The following is a 21,802-nucleotide window of genomic DNA, read 5'->3' as shown; positions in this document are numbered from 1 at the left end:
ACTAATATCAGATTTTTTTAGTACACAAGGAGTTTTTTTTTTCCTCTTTAAAACAACTGTAAAGCACTGGGGAAAAAAAAAAAAAGCCAAGGGGAATAGGAGAAGGAGGAGGAGGACTAAACTTGCCAGATATTATGACATATCACCAGCCCTTAATAATTAAAATAGTAGGGTCCTCCTATTATACAGAGTGAAGTAAGCCAGAAAGAAAAATACCAGTACAGTATACTAACGCATATATATGGAATTTAGAAAGATGGTAACGATAACCCTATATGCGAGACAGCAAAAGAGACACAGATGTATAGAACAGTCTTTTGGACTCTGTGGGAGAGGGCAAGGGTGGGATGATTTGGGAGAATGGCATTGAAACATGTATAATATCATATATGAAACGAGTCTCCAGCCCAGGTTCAATGCGTGATACTGGATGCTTGGGGCTGGTGCACTGGGACAACCCAGAGGGATGCTACGGGGAGGGAGGAGGGAGGGGGCTTCAGGATGGGGAACACGTGTATACCTGTGGTGGATACATGCTGATGTATGGCAAAACCAATACAATACTGTAAAGTAATTAGCCTCCAATTAAAATAAATTTATATTAAAAAAAATAAAATAAAACAGTAGGGTCCTGGTGGTGCATTAACTGAAGACCAACCAGTGGAGCAGAACACAGTCTCAAAACAGATCAAAATACATGTGGAACCTTATATGATAAAAGTGGTCATCTCAAATCACCGAGGAAAAGATGCACTTGTAATAACTGGTGCTCAGCCCACGGATTAGACATTTGAGAAAGGATAAAAGTAGATCCATACTTCACATTATACAAAAGAATAAGCTCCAGGATGGCGTGGGGAGGGAGGTTCAGGACGGGGAGATACATGTGAACTCATATGGAAGAAAAAAATTTAAAAGAAGAAAAAGCTCCAAATGGATCAAGAATCAAAACACTAAAAAAAGATGAACCTATGCAAGAACTAAAAGAAAACATAGCTGAATTCCTCTTTAACCTGGGGTAGAGAAAGACTTTCTATCACTCAAAATCTTGATGTAACAGGAGGAAAGACCGATCATTTTTACTGCATTAAAAAAATAAAAAAGATTTTAAAATTTCTACATTAAAAGAAACACCAAGAAAAAGTAAAAAGACAACTCACAGACTAGAGGGAATTATTTGTAACTTTTATCATAGCTAAAACTATACTATAGTATAATACAAAGAACCTTGAAACTTTAAAGGGGAAAGGTTAAATCCAACAGAAGATGGTGCAAAACGATACAGGATGCTTGGGGCTGGTGCACTGGGATGACCCAGAGAGATGGTATGGGGAGGGAGGTGGGAGGAGGGTTCAGGATTGGGAACTCATGTACATCAGTGGCGGATTCATGTTGATGTATGGCAAAACCAATACAGTACTGTAAAGTAAAATAAAGTAAAAGAAAAAAAAAGTTGAACAGACAATTTACAAAAGGTATAAAAATGCCCTTATATAAATGAAAAGACTTCAATTTCACTCATGATAAAGTAAGAACCCGTGCATCAATGCTGATGTAAACAAATAAGAAGGAAAAACTCTTCTTGACAGAAGAAACAAATATAACAGTGCACACAGAGGCACTGATGAAGTTAGGAAATCACCATTTTAACAACCACCATAACAACTGAGGCAAACATTAAATACTGAAGCCAGTGAGTAAAAATTTGAGAAGTAATGGGATAGTTTACAAAGCCTCAAAATATCTAGCCAAAAGATTAACAAAAAAAGCAAAAACAGTAACTTCACAGAGAAGAAACTGAGCAGACAACTCCTTAATAATCAACGTTAACACTGTCAGTGAAAAACTAAACTAATTACAGGACATGCTCACGATAGGATACAGGGAACCTTTCAGGGTGGATCCCTGCCAAAGGTGCATAACCTGAATCTGACTGTGAGTAAACATCACACAAACTCAAACTGCAGGACATTCTACAAGACGTCAACCTGTACTTCTCAAAAATGCCCATGTCATGAAATACAAGGGAAGACCAAGGATTTCCAGACTAAAAGAGATGGAAGACTGCTTGGTGCAACACATGAACTTGAATTTTCTTTCACTATACAGTACATCATTAGGGTAATGGACTAAAACAAACATCAATAAGGTCTGTAATTGAGTGACAGTATTGCTTCAATGTTAACTTCCTAATTCTGAGAACTATACTATGGTGACTTCTTTTGAAGTTCTTGTTTTTAGGATATTTACACTGAAATATTTAAAGGGTAAAGGGACACCAGGTGTACAACATACTCTTCAGGGGGAAAAAAATAGAGAGAAAAGGATAAAGTACGCATGATAAATGTTAACACTCAGAGAATCTAGGTGAAGAGTACACATGACTGTTTTCTATTATTCCTGCAACTAATGTGAGAATTTCTGAAAAAATTAAAAAATTATGCACTAAACAACACAGGCTAAATTTCAACATTTTACAGCTTTTTCCAGTGTGGGGTTATTTACAACCACTGTTTTTCTTTCTAGCACTTTGAAGTTAAAAGTCTAGCTTTGAGTTTGTCTTCTCACCAGAGGGAAAGAAATATCTCTTCTATTACAGTCATATGAGGTAGCACTTACGAAATAGTAACAGTAACAAATAGTAAATTTGTTAGGGAAGCTTCTCACTTCAATTACTATAGAAGGGCTCATCATTTGACATGACTGAAATTTAGCACTTGATCACTTAATCTACCAGCTTGATGGTATTTCTTTAATAACTTGGTTTTATTAAATCTTTAGTTTTTAAAAAAACAACAAATCATATTTTGCAAGTTTGCAAAACACCTAATTGCATCCGATGATTATAGTAAAGGTAAAATGGCATAAAGCCAGTGAGCTTGAGACAGTCTTTTCAGAGCAAAGAAGGAGCATTCATTAATGGAGTAAGTTAAAGCACTTTCTAATGCATTTGCAAGGTACCCAAAGGTCTAAGACTAATACTAATTTGGAGTTTTGACTTCACATAGCAACTTTATCAAGTGGTTATTAAAACCATGTTTCTTTGGAAAAAATATGGCCTTGCAAAAGATGCTGATGATGAAAGCCACATGAGAGATTTACAAATTAATTTAAATAGAAGAATCACAAGGGAAAGCATCTACATTTTTCAGTGTGACTTAATTATATTTTTTATTTTATTTATTTATTTATTTTACTCTACAATGTTGTATTGGTTTTGCCATACATTGACTTGAATCCACCATGGGTGTACACGTGTTCCCCCATCCTGAACCCCCTCCCACCTCCCTCCCCATCCCATCCCTCTGGGTCATCCCAGTGCACCAGCCCCAAGCACCCTGTATCACACATCAAAACCTGGACTGGAGATCCATTTCACATATGATATTTTACATGTTTCAATGCCATTCTCCCTATCATCCCACCCTTGCCCTCTCCCACAGAGTTCAACTTAATTGCATTTTCTGAACGTTAAACGTCTATGTCACCATGATATCTCACAATGTTGTCACACACGGAAAAATCCTAGTACCAAAGTTTATTGCTAGCTCAGATCCACACTCACAATTTTATCTATCTGAATTCAAAATTATTCCATTTTTATCTATCTGAAACTATCTATATTCAATAGCCAATAAGTAAAAGGCTTCATTTGTCTTAGTTTATATTTTTCAAACACCCAAGAAAACATAATTAAATCATAATACTTTATAAAAGTTGCATAAATTTCCATATAACTGAAATCTATTTTTAGCAGTTTTAAGCATATAAACTTTCAATAATAGTAACAAAAAATATTTACTGAGTTCATAGTTATTGGACTGACTAGTAAATACCTTACCAGTATTAACTCATTTAAACTTCTAATAACCACATGAAGTTATAATTATTATTACCATTTTAGGGTGAGGACACTAAGGCACAAACAGGCTAAAGACACTTGACCAGCAAATAAATAATAGAGACAGGAATCAAGTCCAAGCCGTGTGTGTCACCAAAATCCAGGCCAAGAAGCCTCTCCAAGAGAATCAGAATGCCTTTTTAAAAAATCACTGCCTTCATTGAGTGGCATAAATTATGTGCTCTTTGGTCTTATGCTATAGTAATCTTCAGAAGGATGACTGGATGGATGGATGGATGGATGAATGGATGATCTGCGGTCCAGTTAATGCTATCAGTACATTTAAACTGCTCTACTATTTTGCTGTTCAACACCAGACAAACAATAAAAGAAATAAAACAACGCACTTTTCAAAAAAATAAAACAAACAAACAGAACACTAAGATAAAACAATCACAAAGTTGGCCAGAAAAGAATAGGTCTAAGTCAGCATTGCCTTTTTTTAAAAAAGTCTCATGAATAATCTAAAGTAAAGCTTTTGCTTTCTATTTATTTGAAGAGTGCTGCAAAAATACAAAACTAACACAACTCCACCTAGCAAAATGTAACAAAACTCAGGAGAAAAAGAATACATGCTTAACAGAGGTAAAGATTTCTCCTGAAAACTATAGCAAAAAATAATAATAATAATAATAACAGGTAATACCTAACTGCCAAAAGGGACTTTAAGACATTCTTTCCAATTAAAATTAGAAGTGCTTATGCTCTAAATAAATACATAAAGCCAAAGTCAACATCTGTCAATTATTTCACATATTCCTCCAGTTCCATCTTCAGGAATACTCTGTTCTCTAATGCAGAGAGGACCACACTTCTTTATAAAACAATTCTCAACAAAAAAGTAGAATATCTAATAGCAAACAAATTCTTGTTCTTTACGTACTAATGGTAAGTCAAACGGTTTAATAAGGAAGTTGAGATGTGCTTTATTCATCAAGTTTCAGCAAAATCAAAAATCGAAATATAAATCAAACTTTTCCCCTTCATGATCAGTAGGGGTTATCATTAAGTAGAAGATTATTTTCCTGGTCTTTCAAAAAGACACTTGACCTTAAAAAACCAGAAGAGCTATAAGGTACAGTTTAATCTATGTCAATGTACCCACCACTCCCACCCCAGGACAACACCATAAATTATCATATCAAAGGATGCCCTCAGGTAACAGTCCAGAGCAGGTGAAGAGAATGCACTTTAAAATTATAATTGTTTTAAATTCTGTATATAGTCACGAGGAAAATAAATTACCTGTGTATTAGGGTAGTCAGAGATCAGAGCCCCTTCCTTGTTGTAGGTATAAACTACAAAATCTTTGGGTAAAAGGTCTCTGCAAGAAGAATAAAACACACCATATAAGATTATTTTATCTCTTTACAGCTAAGAACACAACTTTTATAAGACATTATTCATAGAAGAGATGAGCAGGAATAAAAACATTCACCTGATAAACTGTTGTTTAAAGAAGGAGCTGCCATAAAACATAAAGCCCATGAATGGACTTGCATCTGAAATCGTGTACATTCCAATCAGAAAGAAATGTTTGAGTTGCTCATCTGTTCTCATGGTCATAAAACACTAGTTGCAAAAAACATTTGTAATGTCCTTGTCCTTAAAAGTTTTCTGATTTGTCTCGTAGGAAAAGTATAAATTTGGTTATACGGTACATCATATTTCCAGAAGAAAATAAATTATTTTACCCTCTTTTAAATGTCCTGCATAAAGAAGCAGCACTCATTGCGTTTAATCTCTAAGTACAGGGGCAAAATTTCTGTCCATTATTTAAAGAAGCAATTATTGCTGATCCTTGAATCTTCCTCCCATGTTAAGGGAGATCTGCAGTGTAAACCACATGTGCAAAGACAGGGTTAGCTTTATTACAAAAAAATAAAAATAAAAATCTAATGACACCTGTTGAAGACAGTAAGGTAGACTTTATTATCAATGTTAAGTATAGAGACTACTGCAAAGAGATTTTACAGAGGGGTGGGGAGAAAGAGCAGGCTCAACTGCAAATACAGCATGGGCAAGTGGGAATTTTTAGCCAAGGAGCACAGTGGGGGTCAGTGGATGGAAAACTCCTAAGAGGAAACATCAGGGATGAGGAGCATTCTGGCTAAATCAACCTAACAGATTCTTGCTGAAGACAGCCAGAGTAACCAGACTCACTGGGCGGGGAAGTGGGGTGGAGAATAAAGAACTTGATCAGACATCCAGAGTGATCAGATATGGAGGGAGAGGGGAAATTCTTTCTAAAACTAGATTTTACAACAAACCACACTGATAGGGCTTGGAGAAGGTTCTGGAACTTGACTGAAGTTTGGTCAAGCAAAAAACCTTTGTCAATCTCCTCTCTTGTTTAAGGAAAGAAATTATATTCTTCTTTCCTCTGAATAACACAAGCCCATTTCCTCATTCAGTTGTCTTTTGTTCATTACAGACCAGCTGAATCATCTGTTGGAACTTGGTAGAAGGGGATATTTACTGGGTGGAGCTAGCAGTCAGGCGGTTAATGAGGGGAGTAGCTATGAAAATAAAAGAAAAACAAAGTCGAATAGTTAGAAACCGAGTTTCAGAGCTCAGTGGGCAGCCATCAAGATTTTTTTTAGACTTGAGCTTAGAGCATCTTCGAGCTTCCCTGGTGGCTCAGAAGGTAAAGCGTCTGCCTGCAATGTGGGAGACCTGGGTTCAGTCCCTGGGTTGGGAAGATCTCCTAGAGAAGGAAATGGCAACCCACTCCAGTACTCTTGCCTGGAGAATCCCACGGACGGAGGAGCCTAGTGGGCTACAGTCCATGAGGTCGCAAAGAGTCAGACACGACTGAGCGACTTCACTTTCACTTTTTTTTTAAAATGTGGTGTGTATTTTTTTTTAATTTGTTGTTTTTTTATTTTACTTTATTTTCCTTTACAATACTGTATTGGTTTTGCCATAGGGCATCTTCAGATGGTACAGTGAAAGCGGCACTGGCCACCTGACAAATTTTCCTGGTTTGAATGTCACTAGTGACAGCATCAGGTATTCTGATGAACTTCCTGAGTGGCCCACACCATAGGAGGCATAAAGATTGCCTACATGTGATCTGTTGAAACAGCCTTTTTTTGAAGGCTCCATCAATCTTCCAGCTGCAGCTTAGAGTTTCAAGAAAAGGGCGATTTTAGTTCTCAATGACTCCAAGTCAGAAAGGATAAAAATTGGAAATGATAACTTAGACGGTTATAGCCAGATACTGAAGGAAACTAGAAGAATTCAGGATTTGGTAAAGCTGGCAAAATATGCAAGATGAAAGCACCAATGGTTCACTACAGGTTTCCACTGAAACAAACAAGAAAACCCCACATTCTCTCTATAGTCACCCCCATTTCTGTGAAAGATAAAGTAAGACTAATTTGTTTGCACATAAGTCTGGTCTCATTAAATCTGGCCTAGTTATCACATAAGTACAGTAAAAATAGTGATTGACCATATAGTATTTCATTTGAATTTGCTTTGCTAGAGCATTTCAGAAGGAACCAAAGACTCTTAAGGCTAGGAAGCCAAGTCAAGAACTTGCCACCAGATATGCCTACAATCTATATATTTGGGTAAACTCTCTTATTGAGGTCCCCTAAATATCGTGAGGTTCCTGGCCCTGCCACAAGTGATCTTCCTTACTTACCTGTAAGGCAAGAAATCCTGTAAGCCAGAAGAAGCCAGTTTTTCCAAGGGGAGGTGTATAAACAATTGCCTTCTTAAAGTCAACCTTAGTTCCTTAAAGCTATCTGGTCATATCTGATTCAAAACACATCATTCCCAAATATGACATTACAATCAAAGCCTTGGTAATAAAACCAAGGTTTCCAATTGTTTCTTGTTACTACAAAGGCAGATTTTTAACTGACTTATGCAAATAACTTATACTGCCATGAAAAATAAGATGCGTTAACATATCAAATAACCCTTATTAGTTCAGTATCCCTTTTTGTAAGGAGAGAGACAAATCCTTTGAGATTTTCCAAGATCCATTTGAGAAATCTCAAAGTTAGTTTGAGATCAAAAAGACTCCAACCAGAACTTGATTTGGGGAAACTGTCAAACATGCCAAAAGGTTTCAACATTTGACTAAACTGGATCACAAGTGTCACTGTGAAACAACAAACACTTAACTGTCCATTTAGCCAAAGTCACAATTAAAAAATTTCAAAGACAAACACAGAAAGCTACATAGTTATTTAAAAAAACAACTCTTAGTTCTCTTAATACTGAGAAGATTTGGTTTTCTCACATGATCAAAGACCTGATAACACATGTCACATAGGAAATTATCTTAAAACACATCTTATCTTCTCAAGCTATGTACGTAAACATAAAGAAAAACAACTAAACCAATAATCTAAGGAAACCTTGTTTTAATAGAAAAAGAAAAACAAATTCTGGTTTTGCATCAATGTACTATTAATACTAGGCAAATTAAACAAACCAAAAAACCTTACAAATAAATCCATCCAACAGTAGCCAATTTTGACCACACAAGGAAAGATTCTTTTTCCAAGGTCCCTTTTCCACAAATTTTTTATATCACTCAGTTTTTGTTCCACATTTTTCTTCTTTTTCATTCTGGAACAACCATTTATTCTACTTTGGGACAAAATTATTCTCTTTTTCCCTTAGCAAAACATATCTTTTATATCCTTCCTTATCAAAAATATACCTTATTTTCCTTGCATATAGTTTGTTTTCTTTACCTTTATTATTCCTAATAGCTTCATTTATGTATATTGATTAGATTTTAGTCATTAGTAATCCTAATTTTCAGTAAAAGCTAAAAAGCAGGCAATTGCAGACTGTCTGCTACATGCTATCATTCTATAGGAAATTTATGAATATATTATTTCATAATTTCTTGAGATGTATCTTTTTCATAGTATAATTTCTCATGCTTATCAACAGACACAAATACATTTAGCTTCTCTATACCACATAAAAAAAAGATGCCAAAGTAAATAGTTAAATTTCTCTTCAGCAATTAATATTTCAATATTTTATCTTATTTAGAAATTATCTAGTCAGTGATTATCCATCTTTAACTTAGTATAGCTTTTAGGTTTCAAGTTATGAAAAAAAATTTTGAAACTATTTTTAAGGAGACATAAAACTTAATTAACATTGAAAAGTTCACTTACTAACTTCTATGCCACTTACATCTATTTATTTTATTTGTTCTGAACAATTATTCTTGAATGAGTCATGAAAATTTCATGAGCCAGTAATTAAACAAAGCTAGCTAGCGATCCATCATCTTAAGTTGTTTTTCTTATTGACAAATCAGGCAAGTATCCAAAAAAAAAAAAAATAACAAAAGCAAAAAAAAAAAAATTATATATTTATGGTTCTTCCCCCTTTGTTTTTAACTGCCATGCCTGACATCAAGGAATTCTTTTTGTATTATATATCTTGTTCTTTGGGTCAATTTATAATTTATAATCTTAAACATCTGATAGAGATAACATAAGCTTATCTGAATAGTAAACAAAGATAGAAAAAATTGCATATCTGCATTACATATTTAATACTGACAACTCTGAAGTTGTCAGAGTTTATCAACAATTGTATCTACACTATAAAAACCAACAAAAAGATTATTCAAGATCATGTGAACTTAAAAAAAAACTTGAGTGTGTGCATTCCCAAGAGTTTTAAGAAAATAATTTATGTAAGTGCTCATTCCACCTCTAAACCTATTTGAATTGGATATTAAGGGATTTTATAAATTAATGTGATTCATTTCCAGCAGGAATAAACTATCTCACATGTATACATACACACAGACATATATAAACATACAGACAGACACAAATAGAAAACATGGTTTTCATTTTAAAATTTTAGCCATGAGTTAGTAAAGCAGCAATATAATCTCACTGGTTTATCTCCATTTTGTATTTTCAACTGAATTGACTCTGGCAAATAAAACAAGTTAATGTTACCTGCCTACCAGTATTACTGGAGGAGATTTAAGATTTTCTTTCACCATGGTACGTAATCTTCCTTTGCCGTAGTCTAACTTTTAGGCAGGTGACTGAGGAGACATCTAACTGCTTTCTGGATGTTTCCAAAACCCACGTGAGTCATACAACCTATTTCCATTTGTTCTTTTCAGACTCAAGTAGAGTTATTTTCAGAGCTACTTGAGTTTCATGATAGCCCCTGATGGAGGGCAAGGAACTAAAACTGAAAATGACTGTGGGAAGCTGAGGCGCTGCCGTGGAAGGGGAAAGTCTGAAGTCTGTCAAGGGTAGACAGAGGAATGTAGGAGGTGGGGGTTCAAAGTGGGACATATTGAAGGATCTAGGGAACGGGGTGGCAGGGGAGACTGATGGTAGCAGGAAGAGGAAGGAGGAGCAGAAGCAACAAAGAGGGAGCAGTCAATCTGGGAAGCTCTTAAGTTTCCCAAAGATACCAACAAAGTTCCAAATTATGTTCAGCAAAACATATTAAGAAGAAAGGAAGCAGACAGAGCTGGCATAGCAGACAGTCAGCAGGATGGGAGAAGAGGTGGTTTAGTTGGCTGAGAAGTTCCAATGGGAGAAGCCAGATACAAGAAAGAGAAAAAAGACACCTCACATAGAGCCAAGAGGAAGGGACTTCCAGCCCAGGGAGCCAGGGAGTAATCCCCAATCAGAACAAGGAGCCAAAGAGAGCTGCCAGCCCAGGCGGTACCTGTCAAAAGAAGCCTGGCATTCTGACCCAACTTCAGAGTATACACTCAAAACCTTAAGAATCAAGTCTGTCTTCACCAGTTTCGGTGGACATTTGTCCAGAACAAAGGTTCAGGAGTCAGACTCACCAATGGATCCCCAATCAGTCAGGACTGAAGATGAGGGTTTTGAAGTGTCCAGAGTGAGAGGTCAGGGGTCCAGTGATGAATCTGATCCTACCTGAGTCATGCCACCATGACTGTCAAAGAAAAAAATATTCCACGACACTTGTTAAAGATGGTGAGGCCAATCTTATTAGGAGCTTGGCAGAAGTTATGGGGACCACTGTAATGGGATTTTATAGTGGGGGAGAGAGGTCATGCTCAACTCCAAGCATAGCATGGGCAGGTGGGAATTTGTACCCAATGAGCAAGGTGGGAGGTCGGTGGGTGCAAAATTACTAAGATGAAACACCAGGGTGAAGGAGACTCTGGCTAAACCAATCAAAAGGATTCTTACTGAAGACAGACCATGGTGATCAGACATCACCTGGGAAGGCTGGTGGAAGATGAGGAATTCGATCAGATACTGAGGGTTGGGGAGTTCTTGCTAACCTCACTTAGCAGGGTTCTTGCTAAAACCAGATTCTCCAACAAAGTGTGCAGATGGGGCCCAAGAGAAGGTTCAGTAGCCTGACCAAAGTTAGGTCAAGCAAAGGCTCTGCATCCTTCACAGCAGAACTGGAGCAGCAATATACTTATCTTCAGGGCTTACGGACAAGTCAGGGATGCAAGGTGCCAGCTAGTGGTTTACAATGCAATTCTTAAGGCTCTAAATCTCCAGGTGTCTAGACTGTTTTAAGAGATGGAGAGATGGATGGTTGGCATGGCGTTTAATCAGTTACACAGCCTGACTTCAGACACGTAACCAGTGTGGTATAAAACGACCCCCTTGGTAAACACGTGCCTGGGCTACCCAGAAAAGGTGATGATTCACTCATATCTCAGTGATGTGTAATCTGAAGACGCACGCACATCTGTACAACTGAGAAAGGACCCCAAGGGACCCTGCCTGGAAGTTCTTGAACCTCTGATGATTTCCTCTGCTGTCTTCGTCCTGAGTCCTGTCCCCTTTACCTTTATGAAAGTCTCTCTGAGTGAGCGCGGGAGGAGCCTGTGGAGTCCTGAGTCGTTTCAGTTATCCAGCCGTGTTCAGTCGCTGCCCCATCTCTCCTCTCTCCCCAACATATACACACTCTTTGCTCCCTCTGGTGGTGAATTTAGAAAGAATAAACTGAAGAGGGTACTTGGCCTTGCTCTGCCCTTCTTCCTCCTTAGAAGTCACGACCTGCCAGTGGGCACGAACTCCCCCATGCTCCTCTAGGACAAGGACTGCCACGGTGGACAGCACTGATGTGAGTGGCTGAATCTGCCTAATCCAGGTCCACTGGGCTCGCGTTCTCTGGTAAATCCCCTAACCCAGCCCTCATCAACCATGAGAGGGATATTTTAACCTTCTATCTAACTCACTCCTTTATTTTACCTTTAAATCTTTTCAGCACTGGGAGAGAAGAGGTGTGCTATCTTCTGCCATACAACACCCCAGTCCCGGCCAAATACCCCAATGTAAGTAATTATGTACATCCCTCTGTAAGGAGGCTTCATTGTTTTCACCAAGAGATTAATGGTCCAAAACAAGTTAGGCCCTGGGAGGAAAAAAGTAAGCTCTCAAACATACTCACTTCTTCACTTAGAGCCATAATAGGCTCTCTACCCTAACTCTTTCTCACTAGTGATCATTAGCTTTGATGACTGCTTCTCGAAGACATTCAAAGACCTGGCAACTCTCAACAAATGCCTGGAAAAGTACCATTTGCCCCCACCCCAATTCAAGAAGCATAGGAATGTACACACAACATCACGCACACACATATACATCACTAGACTTCAAGTCAAATGACTAGAATATGTGCCCCTTTCACAAACTATGTGATGCTGAGTAAATCAAGTAAACTTCCTGAACCCTAGCATTTTGAGTATGAAGCAAGGACCACAAGACTCCTCTATTATCAAACCGATATGATAGTCTAATAAATGACATACAGTTGAGGAAAATGTTTTATAAGCTGAAACTAGGCGAATATAAGAAATGTTATTATGTTGATATCATTTTAATTTGCACTTCCTATAGAAAGAGTAGAAAATATTTATATCTATTAAAAATTTTTGTACACAGTGACATCATTACATTGGAGACAAGTTGGACCTCAGGAGTTCTGAGAAAATTAATAAGTAATACAATTAAAAGTACCGGGTACAGTGCCCAGGACACAAAAAGCCTCTCTGTCTGAAAGAATCTGTCGCAGTGCCTAAAGCCCTGCCAGAGAGATCTCACTCTCTTCAGCTCAGCATTCTCTTCTAAGATAAAAAGTGTTATTCAAACTTGAGGGTCGGTAAAAAATCGCCCAGGATGAAAGCTTGTTAAAACACAGATGGCTGTGACACCTTCCCATATTCTGCTTCATTCCAGGGGTGGATCTGAGAATTTGCATTTCTAGAAACTCCCAGGAGCTGCTGCTACTGGTTCTGGGAGACATCTCTGAGCAACACTTTACATCCCGTCAATCACACCTCCGTGTAAAGGAGTCTATTAGGCTGCTTTTTTCTGAAATCTCTCACAAAAAGATACTGAAAGTTTAGCTTCATAAGAAAAGGGAGGACAGGGAAGGATGGGCCACAAGACAGTGGTTGGCTCAGCATAGTCAGAAGCATAGAATTTCAAAAAAGCAACAGAAGTACACAGATTACCAAGGCAGGATCAGGTGAAAATATGCCAAAACTAAAAAGGAGGGCGAGAGACCACTCTTATGGACTGAACGCTTGTGTCCCCTCCAAAATTCCTATGCTGAAGCCTTAACCTCCAGTGTGGCTATACCTGGAGATGGGGCCCACTAAGGAAATTATGGTTAAATGAGGTGATAAGGATGGGGCCCTGAGCCAATGGGATTAGCATCCTCATAAGAAGAAATACCAGAGAGCTCGCTCCTCCATCTACCCCACTTCTGTGCACACAGGCCAAGGAGAGGTCACATGAGTGCCAGCCAGAAGAGCCTGCACCCCAAGAAGAGAGTCCTCACCAGACATTAATGCTGGCACCTTGATCTTAGATTTCCAATCCTGGGAGAAAATAAGTGTCTGTTGTTTAAGTCTGTAGTATTTCACTGTGGCAGCTCTAGCAGACAGATAAAGCTACTAAACACTTCTTTACCACCTGCTCAGTGGTTTCTTGGGCCAGTCATAATTTTAAAGTTTTCTTAAGTACAAGCTTCTCTTCTTTTAATTTAGATTTATTTTCCTTTGCTCAAGTGTCAGTGGAAATGCAAATTTGTAGGGATTTTTCCATACTTCTACTCTTATTAGTCTCACCTTCTTAACAACCTACTAAGCAATATCTAACTAGAAAAGAAACCCATATAGTATTGAAAAAAGAAAAAAATTACCAAAAAGGCAAAGTAAATTAAATTTCTTACTTATTCCTTTCCAAGTGAATTATATGCTCTTTTCCTTCAGCTTGAATGACATAAGATACCTAAATGCACAAAGGAGAAAAGAACAATAAAACACTATCTTCTAAATAACTTCGCAACAACAGGTATTTAAAGGACACTAGAAATTCCATCCTGAATGAAAATAATTAGGTACTGACTGGAACTCTTTTATGAAACAACCTGAAATATGCCCATAAATAATAAAAATGGACTCTGATCATCCCTATCTTCTTTTAATAACCTATTGTGGAAAACGACCTGCATGTTTATCTAAAGTCTTCTTCAATTAATTTACAATTGCAATTGAGCTATAACTTCAGGGATTATTTTTACTAAATCCACTCCTGTATTGCCTATAGTAAAAAGTAATCTTCCTTTTGTTTAAATCTAATGAACCTCTTAGTTTCAAAAGATTATCCCTTGTTCTGGGTATCTGAAAGCTAGATAAAATTAATACACTTTTATAACTTTATATCTTCACAGGACTTAACACATTTCATCAGTTCTAAACCTTTTTCCCCCTCACAGCTCTGTGAACATCTCTAAAATTGGGACACATCGTACAGAGGCAAAGTAGTCTAACTGGCAGCAGTCTCTTTCTTAATTACTGGCACGTTAAATAACAGTGTACCTCATGAAGACCATGTCTCAGAATCAAAGAACTGAGATAAGTCAACTTACATATCCTCTGCTTGTGGGATCCTCTTCTCTACCTTAAACATTAAAATAACTTCCCCGTGACTTACCGTTTCATTAGCCAGAAGCACTTAATGTGATCTCTAGAAACTTAATTCTAATAAAAAAGAGAGTCATGGAAGGACTCAATGAACAATAATATTATCAGAAGTGTCCTTATTATTAGAATTAAGTAATAATTAAAATAATAAGTGCTTATTATTCTCCCTACTGCTTCTGGACTCCAAGTGAACACTTTGCCAAGAAACAGCAGGATCCACTTTCCTCAGGCACTTTAGCATCTGACTCCTAAGGCTGAGACGGGATCCACGTCCTGGGGTTCTACTTCCAAATTCTGCGTGGGGACCTCCATCTCTAGAGGCTACAAAAACACCAATCTCCTTGCACAGTGTTGGCATGTGTCTTTCTATTCCTTTCCGCTCTTGGGCAAATATAGGATATAAAAACACCACTCATCTCCCCTGAGAGGAATTCTGAGAATTTATGATATTACATTCTTCCCCCAAATAGCTGCCTGCATTGCTCATTCCCTTCCTTCTGGTCTTTGTTCTCCTACAGTCACCTTCTTAGGAAGGTATTCCCGGGCTGTCCTAGTAAAAAAGACAAACCCTCCTACCCCTCACCCCCAGTTCCAATACTCCCCAATTCCTTGCTGCTTTAATGTTCCCCACAACGACTATTACCATCTCTCATGTGTGCTGTCGCTTCAGTCGTGTCCGACTCCATGCGACCCTATAGACTGGAGCCCGCCAGGCTCCTCTGTCCATGGGATTCTCCAGGCAAGAATACTGGAGTGGGTTGCCATTTCCTCCTCCAGGGGATCTTCCTGAGCCAGGGCTCGAACTCACATCTCTCATGTCTAACCTGCACTGGCAGATGGGCTCTTTACCATCTTAAGTAATTTCTATTATTAATCTTACAATTATATTATTTATTTGTCTCTGTCTCTCCTCCCATGAGAATGGAAGCTCCACAGGGACATAATTCTGTCTGTTTTGTTCACACTATATCCCTAGGGCTTAAATGGTGCTTCCGCCTCTTTCCCAATTATTTATCAGGGTACATGTGGGACATTCACTACAATCTCAAGTATCTATGAATGCAAAGCTGATGAAGATCATCAGAGACACAATGAAATAGAAAAACACTGTCCCTATGCTAGTAAGTGAAGGGGGAAAATAAAAATGAAAACACAAATTAATAAAGGCGAAACAAAATTAAAGAGGAGAATGTCCAGTTCAAAACAAAGCAAGGAAAAATTATAAACCATTCCACTGGAAGGAGATCTTAGAGTTATATACTCCTCATTTATAAAGAAGTAAATGAAGACGAATGATCTACCCAATCCATGGTAATGCCCAGAGGGAGGGTAACTCTGAAAGTTCCTGATGTTAACTCCAGTGTACTCTTCACTCTGCCTAGTCCCTAAACAATGTACAACCTATCTCATAGCTAGAAATACTTTGTCAATTCAGAGGTAATAAGCTAAACTCTTTATTCTCATCACTTGTTACTGGTAAATCATAATAAAGTTAAATTATATTTCGATGAAGTTGAAGGGTTTGCAAAATCAGTTGATATCCAAATACATTATTTGTAAACTTTATAATAAGAGAAAAATAGTATTGAAAAATAATTTTTGTGCATTGTTAGTATAGTATGTTTCTTCCAATATGGCAATAAAACTCACTTTTGCAAACATTCCCAGATATAAAAATACATGCATATAACACACATTCTCCCGTGTCAGTGAAGATGCAGCATACAGTACTCTACCTATCATACATTAAGAGAGAGGTGAACTCTTGTTGTAAGAAGACCACTGTAACCATCACCAGTCAGGTAAGGGTCAGAGGTCTATGTAACCAGCATCCTATACTGGTCACAGACTTTTATTTAACTGACTATTTCACCCACTTATGTTTCAAGCTGATTATTTTGTCTTTAAAAAAAAAACAAGCTGCTAAGAATCAATATGTCACTTTTACTAGAATAATGTCCAATGGACACGAGTGCCATAAGCATGGGTCAACATTACTCACTGAACCAATCAGTAATGAAAATAACATTATTGTCTTAAAACGAGTGAAACTGAAATACATACATATTTCTAAAGAGATAACTCACCTGCTCTGAGAAGGGCCTAGGGGCTTCTCTTCGTTCTCGAGTTAATCTCCAAGGAGTTATAATTTCATAAGAAGAGAGATGGGAGGTCTGTTGAAAGCCTACAGAATAAGGAACAACCAACATTACATAACAACTGAACCTGAAAAACTACATCCCCCCAAAATACAACAGGAATCAAAAGCCAAATGTTCAAAAAAAAAGAGATGCATGTTCAAATCACAGAAAAATCATCTGACATTCTCACACTAAAATACATATAGTTTTAGAACTTCTCTGGTGGTCCAGTGGTTAAGACTCTATGCTGACAGTGCAGGGGGTGTGGGTTTGATCCCTGGTCAGGGAATTAAGATTCCACATGCCATGCAGCACAACCCAAAGATAAGAAAATAAAAAATTAGTAATAAAAAATAAAATATTCTGTTTTATATAAAGTTTTATAGGAAAATAGCAATATACCAGATAGTATAAAGAGGAAGAAATGTATTTCTTAAAAACAAGGATGTCAGCCTTTATCCAAATAGTATATACACAGCAATCATTTTCAAACAATTTTTTAGCTATAAACCCTAATCCTCTGTCTTAAAAGAAATCTTAAGATATAAACACAAGGGGAAAAAAATGCTCCCGTGGGGAAATGAAGCGAAGGCTCTGTTCACTTCTCTCTCATTTCCCACCTTTACCCAACATCCCTAGATGGTATGGAGATGCCCACAAAATGGTCAGGGACAATAAAAGGAAAAAGTTACTTTTAATGCCTGATGTATTAACTCTAGTAAGTAAACACCTAACAATGTAGCAATTATATCCAATGAAATTACTGCTATTAATCTGTTCTAAAAACTTGAATAGTTAAAATGTATAAAAAATGAAGAACTCAGAACCATCATACAAGACTTTCTCCCAATTCCAACCTGTACAGCTCACCACAAAGTGGAATCATGGCTGAACCGGGCCTGGCTTCTAAAATCATCACTTGAAAGGGGAAAGGGGTAAACTAGGAGTGTGGAGTTCACAGATACACACCACTGTATGTAAAACAGACAGCAACAAGGAACTACTGAAAAGAATCTGAAAAAGAATGAATATACATGCATATATATATATATATATATATATATATAACTGAATCACTTTGCTGTACACCTGAAACATACACAACATTATAAATCAACCATACTCCAATAAAAGCTAAAAAAATCAAAATAAAATAAAGGACCTTATGCTACTGTACAGCACAAAAAACTAAATTCAATACCTTATAATAATCTATAATAAAAAATAATATGAATATATATAACTGAATCACCTTGCTATACCCTTGGAAATAACACAGTATTGTTAAGTCATCTATACTTCAATTTTAAAAATAAGATCTACATAAAGGAATAAAAATGAAAATAAGTAAATAAAACAATGAGCACAAAGTCATCTTGTTTCATTGTCACTGAAGTAATCAAGCAGGATTTATGTATAAATACAAAATTTTATTGTTAGGATCCCATTTGGTATTTTTGAAATTACCAAAGGTATTAAATAATCATGTATTATTTGAAAAATAACATAACTATTAAAAAAATAAAGTCATCACTTAAGCAAAATTTGGACATAATTAAAACAGGCCATATAAATCCCTTAGGAAGACACACCCCCATGCTGGCATCTGATATAGTCTCATTTTAACACTGCATACATACGTGAAAATCTTAAGGAATTAGTGTTATTTTTTAAAAGTGTAATAAGCATACTGTGAGTAAGGTTTTCTTTAAAAGTCCTGATGTTATAGAGATTCATTCTAAATATTCAAGGGCAAGATGACATGATATCCAGGATTTGCATCAAAATAATTCAGTGTGCATTTGAGGGATCAGACACATATGAAATTATATTAAAATCTGGATCATATTTAGTTATATTAAACTCTGGGTATGCAGGAGTTTGTTACTTTTTTTTTCCTTTTGGCTGTGGCATGCAGGAATCTTTGTTCCCTGACCAGGAATCAAACCTGCGCCCCCTGCAGTGGACGTGCTGAGCGTTAACCACTGGACCACCAGGAAAGTCCCTTTTCTTCTTTTTCCTTTTTATTACTCTTCTCTCTACTGTTGTGTATGTTTAAATTTCTTATAGTAAAATAATATTTTTAAAAGTAATAATCTATAGGGAGTGGGAGGAAGGAAGAGACTTTTATTTTTACCTTCACTTCATAAACTCTGTATTATTTATAATCTCTATGAAATGTTAAAAATACAACATGTATCCTATATATGAGACCACAGTGCATGCTAAGCTGCTTCAGTCATGTCCAATTCTGTGTGACCCTATGAACTGTAGCCCACCAGGCTCCTCTGTCCATGGGATTTCCCAGGCAAGAATACTGGAGAGAGTTGCCATGCCTTGTTGCAGAGGATCTTCCCCATCCAGAGATGCAACCCATGTCTCTTCTGTCTCCTATATTGGCAGGCAGGTTCTTTACCACTAGCACCACCTGGGAAGCCCTGAGACCACGGTGCTGGTGGTTTAATTGCTCAGTCGTGTCCAACTCTTGTGACCACATGGACTGCAGCCTTCCAGGCTCCTCTGTCCATGGGATTTTCCAGGCAAGAATATCAGAATGGATTGCCATTTCCTTCCCCATATATGAGACCATAAGGTGTGTCATAAACAAACATGGAGGTATCATAAGTAAACATACCAAACTTGTTTAAAGCGATTACCACCATGGAATAGAACTACAGAGTAATGAGATAAGGACTCAGACTTTTATTTCCTGAACTCAAGCCTGACTGTATTGTTTGAATTTGTTTTTATAATGAGTATTCTGAAACCCCAAATTACTGCTGAAATTAAAAGGGGAGGGAAAAAGGTGTTTCTTCAACTTAAACAAAAAAGCATAAACTACTTAAAGCACTGAGTATCTAGCATCTCAGCATCTAATGTCTACCCATCAGTCTCATTAACTTCACATCTAGATTATGACACCTTCTACCTCCCACTCACCTCCTTTCCATCCAAACTTTTAACGGTCATTCAGTCCTGAACTGCCTTATGTCCCACAGAGGTCTCAAAAGCAGATTAAAATGAAGTCTAACCTTCCACAAAACACCACTGTGCCTTAAAATGTCTATAATCTGGTTTGGAATTTTTAAAGATACAATGTAAATAGGAAAATACAACTTATTTCATGTTCAATACAACAGGTCACACTAACAGTTTTCAAACTCTTTACCCTGTTTGGCATAACAGCAACTAAATGGGGCTTCACATCATTACATAAAAATACCAGAAATGGATGCCAATACTCACAAAAGCAATCAAGGGCTGGTTGACATAAGGAATTATGACACACTATGACAAAATATCCCTCAGATATCTGGAGTTGTCAGTTGGGAGCCATCTCAAAAGAAATACATGGCCTTAATAGATGCAGGTTTCAAAGCACTAAGTAAAAATATCCTTAATCCTAAATTAACTGAGGTACAGGACTATTTCCTCACCCAAAATAAACCTTTCAAGGACCTTCAGTTTTCTCAAATTCCCTGAATATTTTTGTTCTAGATTATGGTCATTTGTTCAACTACTAGGACAGTCACTCTAGAAGGAATGATAGGAATAAAATGCTTTTCACAGGTAACAGATGAGAAGCTCTGTGTGATAAAAAGTCAATCATTCTGTGCATTTATATGCATTTCCTGAGATTAAATATTTCAAAATAAAAGATTTTTTAAGTAAATCATTACAGGCAGGGATATAAATGTTAGTAGGCTCAGGCAACTGTTACACTAGGAGCTAAACCATATGCAACTCAACTGAAATTTCTTTGTTACAACTCGGAAACAAAGATCACAGAGAAAAAGAAATACCTCAGAAAAGATAACTACAAATGAGCAGGCACATATCTAAAGAGCTCTCACGCTGAAACCTGTTAAGGTCAGGACTAATTTCCAGCCAGGACTGAAGCTATGGATTTTTTTTTACCAAGATTGTTAGCCAAGAATGAAAATCCAATAAAGGAATATAAGACACATCCTTTCCTTCCATACATTTTCAACCACAATTCTTGTTTTGGAAAAGAAAGCAAAATTAATCATTTATCTTTTAAAGGCTTTCACAACTACAACACACCAAAATAACTTCTACACATAAGAGCTATCATTCTGTTACTGACTTCTTGGTTTTAAAATCCAAAGCCACTTTCTGAGTGCCTTAGGAGTTCAAAACATCATGAGAAATGCACATATTGTGGTTATGTCATTCAAAAATAAATATACACTAGTTGTATGAAAACCCTCCTTCCCATATTTTTTCAACACTCCTTTATCACTAGTCTTGGCTTATTTGTATTCTTTTTCCTGTTCATACCTTGCATAGATTTTCCCCAAATTCCTTTTATTTTTTAGTCTTTAATTAGTAGCCCTTTCTCATGGGAATCAAAAGACCAAGTTTCCCATGTCACTGTAAAGGACATGCATCCACATTATTTGTACTACAAAGCTTCAGCCTCAGCACTATTGACATTTGGAGCCAGAACTCTTTGCTGTGGGTGTTTTTCTGGCCAAAGCAGGGTGGTGAGGACCTCTACCCACCCTATCCAGAAGCTCCACTAGTGTGACAACTAGAAAATATCCTCCAGATCCCTTCTAGGGAGCAAAATCACCACCCCCCCAAAAAAAAAACCACTGGTAGAATGGCAACCCCGGAGAAGGCAATGGCACCCCACTCCAGTGTTCTTGCCTGGAAAATCCCATGGACGGGGGAGCCTGGTGGGCTGCCGTCTATGGAGTCACACAGAGTCAGACACGACTGAAGCGACTTAGCAGCAGCAGCAGCAGAATGGCAACCCACTCCAGCATTCTTGCCTGGAGA

The 21,802-nt window shown here is 37.3% G+C and overlaps 1 protein-coding gene across 2 annotated transcripts in view; it reads right to left on the bottom strand.

Annotated features, from left to right (window-relative positions):
* The window catches only part of ADAM9 (ADAM metallopeptidase domain 9), a 94,694-nt gene that overhangs the window by 65,891 nt on the left and 7,001 nt on the right, over window positions 1-21,802 (bottom strand). For both annotated transcript variants that reach the window (XR_005721476.1, XM_040242984.1), the window contains exons 2-4: window positions 16,943-17,040; window positions 14,102-14,160; window positions 5,147-5,225 (exon numbers count right to left, since the gene is read on the bottom strand). Coding sequence is in view for 1 of the 2 variants with exons in the window: in XM_040242984.1 (XP_040098918.1) it covers window positions 5,147-5,225; window positions 14,102-14,160; window positions 16,943-17,040 (236 nt within the window). In the remaining variant the exon portion in view is untranslated. The remainder of the gene's footprint in view (window positions 1-5,146; window positions 5,226-14,101; window positions 14,161-16,942; window positions 17,041-21,802) is intronic.

This window comes from Oryx dammah, unplaced genomic scaffold, assembly GCF_014754425.2.
Source record: "Oryx dammah isolate SB20612 unplaced genomic scaffold, SCBI_Odam_1.1 HiC_scaffold_7, whole genome shotgun sequence".
Lineage (NCBI taxonomy): Eukaryota > Metazoa > Chordata > Mammalia > Artiodactyla > Bovidae > Oryx > Oryx dammah.
Note: the sequence above shows the minus strand (reverse complement) of the source record. Positions and strands in the feature narration are given on the sequence as shown.